The following is a 3,612-nucleotide window of genomic DNA, read 5'->3' on the forward strand; positions in this document are numbered from 1 at the left end:
AAGGCCTGACTTACTGGACGTGTGGAGGGTGCTTCAAACCAGCCGTGGGTCTCACTGGGGTTGTGGGAAATGTCAAGCTGAGCAGGGTATTGAATTCAAGTCTCCCACTTCCTTAGCGATTGTTCTAGGCTAGTGGTTGGCAACCTACAGCTGGCTAGTTGGGCATGAGAGATCAGTGGCAAGGAGACACGCCATCCCACCTGTCCCCTTTGCAACATTCCCCTCTGCTGTGGAGTTTACTGCACTATGATGTCTGTAATTCCCTTGATGCAGAGGGACTGGTTTATCCAGTAGCAGAACTCTTGGGAACAGTGCTAGTGAGTACTTGGGTGCCTAACCTCTTACACATGCGTTTTGAGTATTGTACTCCAGGACTTAGTCCTTTTGTGGAACTAGGCCAAAGTGACTTGCCTATAGTTATGCAGTATATCAGTGGCAGAGTGGACTAGAGCCTGCTTCTTGTGACTCCCAGTCCTGTAACCTTTTCAGGCTGTGGCCTGGATTGACTCTATTCAAGTCAGAGATGGGAAAGTGCCTGCCATTGCCACCATGAGGAAAAGCTGTGGCAGTGGTTACGCCCTAGTGCTGACCTGCTATGTGCTGGCCTACCTCTAAACTGACCTGGGTCAATCTGGAAGCTGAAAACCAATGTCTATAGGCTGGATCAAATGGTTCTGTGGGCTTTATCTGGCCCACGGGCCATAGGTTGCTGGCCCCCCCTGTAACCTGTTTGCTAGACCAACGGGGGCCAACCTCTTTGCAGATGTGCAGCCAATTAATTCTGCACCCTCCCCAAGAGCCACTCTGTTCCCTTTCCCTTGACTGGTCTGCTGCTCAGTTTTCTGCTCTCCACCCTGTGCTCCCTGCTTGATCTACTTTCTGTTCTCTTCCCTGCCTGCTGCTGTGCTGCCTGTTACCTCCCCAATCTGCCATGTGTCACACACACAGGCTGCCTGTGCCACTTGTAGCACCCATGGCGCTGGTTGGCCGGCCACCCCTGTGTCCCCAAGTAATTCTTATTTCTATCTCTGGAACCTAGACACATTATTCCAGTTGAACATTTTTTATTCTCCACCTCTTACATTTGTGTTTAGTATGCATGAAAGTTGTCCTTGTCAACTCTTTAGAGTTGTCAGCTCCCTTGTATCCTCAGTAGGGTAATGTGAGAAGTAATAATGCCAGCTTCCCCAGCTTGCAGCATCCTAGAATGAGCTACACTGAGAAGTGCCTCAGCTTGTGTGGCCCATTCAACCATTAGGTTTTTTGCTGCAGCTACAAACAACCCTGCATCTTTAAAGTAATGTTTCTAAAAGAATATGGTATCATAGGTGATTGTTTAGCAAATGATTTTGAAAACACCTGCAAGATGAAACTGTTCAAAAGAGCCAGGAGTCTTTTAATGCCTTTTTTCCAAACCTGAAAGAGAGTGAATTGACATCATTATTCCCCCTTTCTAGTACTGTTCATGCACATTTTAAATCTGTAGACTGTTTTTGTAAACCGATGTTAGCTGAGCCTGAAAATCATGCATAATACAAAAAACAAGTGCAATACACACCAGTGCTAGCTTGATGTACATTTACATATATTTTTGTTATGGTATGTGAATGGGATTGGATTTTGCTGCTTCATATTGGAAAAACAGCTTTAAACATAGCAAGAATAATTGCTCAGGTAAGAACAATTTGTGTCAGCTTGCTTGCTTTCTTTTATTCTTTTGGCCAGTCCCCTTTAATACAAAGCATCATCTACCTGATCCGGACACACGTCATCAGTCTAACTTACTCGATTATGCTGGTAACTTGGATTGTTGTGCTTAAGAACAGAACTGAGGCTTCGTTGAACTCATGGTGTCCTGACCTCGAGGAGCAGTCCGGGTCACCACTAGGCTTGTAAAGTTTAAGGTGCCTTGAACAACCTTCAATTTGGCCCTTCTTTCTATAAACCTCCCACCATGTTGGTGAGGCAGCCATAACACAACATGCATTGCATCGTCGGCTTTGACAATATGAGCCATGTACTGTTACCAACTTGTTCATTAAGGTATGTCCTAATATATATGCTAGCTATAGTTGGGGAAGGCATTTAAAACCAGATGCAGTGTAGCTTCTGATTCTGAAATTCAAGAAGTAAAAAAGAGAATCGAGCAACATTTGAGACTTGGAATATGACCACTTTGGCATTTGGTGAGAAATGAATGGCATTTAATATAATGATGGTGCTGATAGTTTGAGGCTGGAAAGTAGTGAAAGCATTAAGGGAGGCTGAAGTGATCTGCAAAGCATCAGCTCAGCCTGGTTTTGCGTATCGACACTGCTGTTACGAAGGACAGAAAGCAATTCTGTGCAGAAACTGTTTAAAGGAGGTGATCAGGCCGGCATCTCTGTGCAAGCAAACCTTCCATTGTGGCTGGCTAATGAGAATTCAGACTGAAACATTGCCAAATGGGAAAACTTGGGTGAGTGTAATGAATGATCTTCCATCCTTATTGCGCAAGTGTTTGTTAATGACCTCTGTGCCATAAAGCTGACGCTACAGTAGGGAACGCTCGCTGTATATTCACCGCGAGAGTAAGCCGATTGGCCTACGTTGTCGGTACAAATTCTACATGCTGAGTTCCACGAGGAAAAAAAATCATTCAGCAGTTGCCAGTACTTGTGGGCGTAGATGCTTTTATTGCCAAAGATATGAAATGTTGCTTAAGCTGGGAAGGGAGGGGAGGAGGGAAAACTCTCTCCCTCCTTGCTTGAGTTTGGATTAGGCTGGGGACTGGAAAGGGGAATAAACAAAATGCAGGCTCATGCCTAAAGCTCATCTGCTTGTGCAAGCAGAACTCCATCCTCCTACCAGGGAGGGGGAGGAGGAGGAGGGAAGGAGCAGCCCAGTCGACTAGGTGGATCCAGTGCTTTTGCACTGTAACCCTTCGCAAGCAGACGGGAGCAAGCATTCCGGCAGACTGCTTTCTGGAGCCGAGAGGACAACATTCATAGACCTCCTTTGATTGGGATATGTCACTGTTGTCAGGGCAACTGGTAACAGTGGCGTATCATATTTTCTCCTCTTGTGTTGCGTGCTGAATATTTTAGTGTGCTCTGGCTGGAAGAAGATTGAAGAAAAGGTGCTGCAGCAAGAAGGAGAAGCTGTGGGCTTGGATCTGATCGAACAGGTTAAGGCAAACCAATGTGCCTTTAACACATTAGGGTTTTTCTTCAAGGTGGGGAAACTGCAGGCTCTCAGCTGCCAAGTGGATGTTGGTATTTCTCAGCTGTTTGCACACCGCTTATCCATAGGGGATCTATTACAAATGCTCAAATGAACAGGCAGCTTTGCAGCTAGCTGCTGCTCGGGCTGCAGTTGCTTTTTTTTTTTTTTTTTTTCCTAATAAGCAAGAGGGAACGTCACCATGCCTGGTTCGTCTACTGCTATCCATCAAGAGAGATTGAAGAAGACAAGTGCAAGGCCAAATCCCCCTGGTTTATTTACTATTAATGAGGAAGATGATGAGCAGCAAAAGAATGGCAATTCCAAGCGACTGAACGGTATGCCTTAGTTATACAGTAGACCCAGTGCTGTGCGCAGTATATACTGCACAGAAAGCGGTATGCTTTCCCC

At 45.7% G+C, this 3,612-nt stretch overlaps 1 protein-coding gene across 8 annotated transcripts in view; it reads left to right on the plus strand.

Annotated features, from left to right (window-relative positions):
• MAP7 (microtubule associated protein 7) overlaps positions 1–3,612 on the plus strand; it is a 182,323-nt gene that overhangs the window by 13,099 nt on the left and 165,612 nt on the right. For 3 of the 8 annotated variants that reach the window (XM_019550193.1, XM_019550195.1, XM_019550200.1), the window contains exon 1: positions 2,919–3,539. The exons of 1 other annotated variant lie outside the window; for it this stretch is intronic. In XM_019550193.1, the coding sequence (XP_019405738.1) occupies positions 3,404–3,539 (136 nt within the window). In that variant the 5' untranslated portion in view covers positions 2,919–3,403. Of the gene's footprint in view, positions 1–2,915; positions 3,540–3,612 lie in introns of those variants that run through there. 4 more of the 8 variants (XM_019550192.1, XM_019550191.1, XM_019550199.1 and 1 more) reach the window with 4 other exon arrangements.

This window comes from Crocodylus porosus, unplaced genomic scaffold (genome assembly GCF_001723895.1).
Source record: "Crocodylus porosus isolate Cpor-Errol unplaced genomic scaffold, CroPor_comp1, whole genome shotgun sequence".
Taxonomy (NCBI): domain Eukaryota; kingdom Metazoa; phylum Chordata; order Crocodylia; family Crocodylidae; genus Crocodylus; species Crocodylus porosus.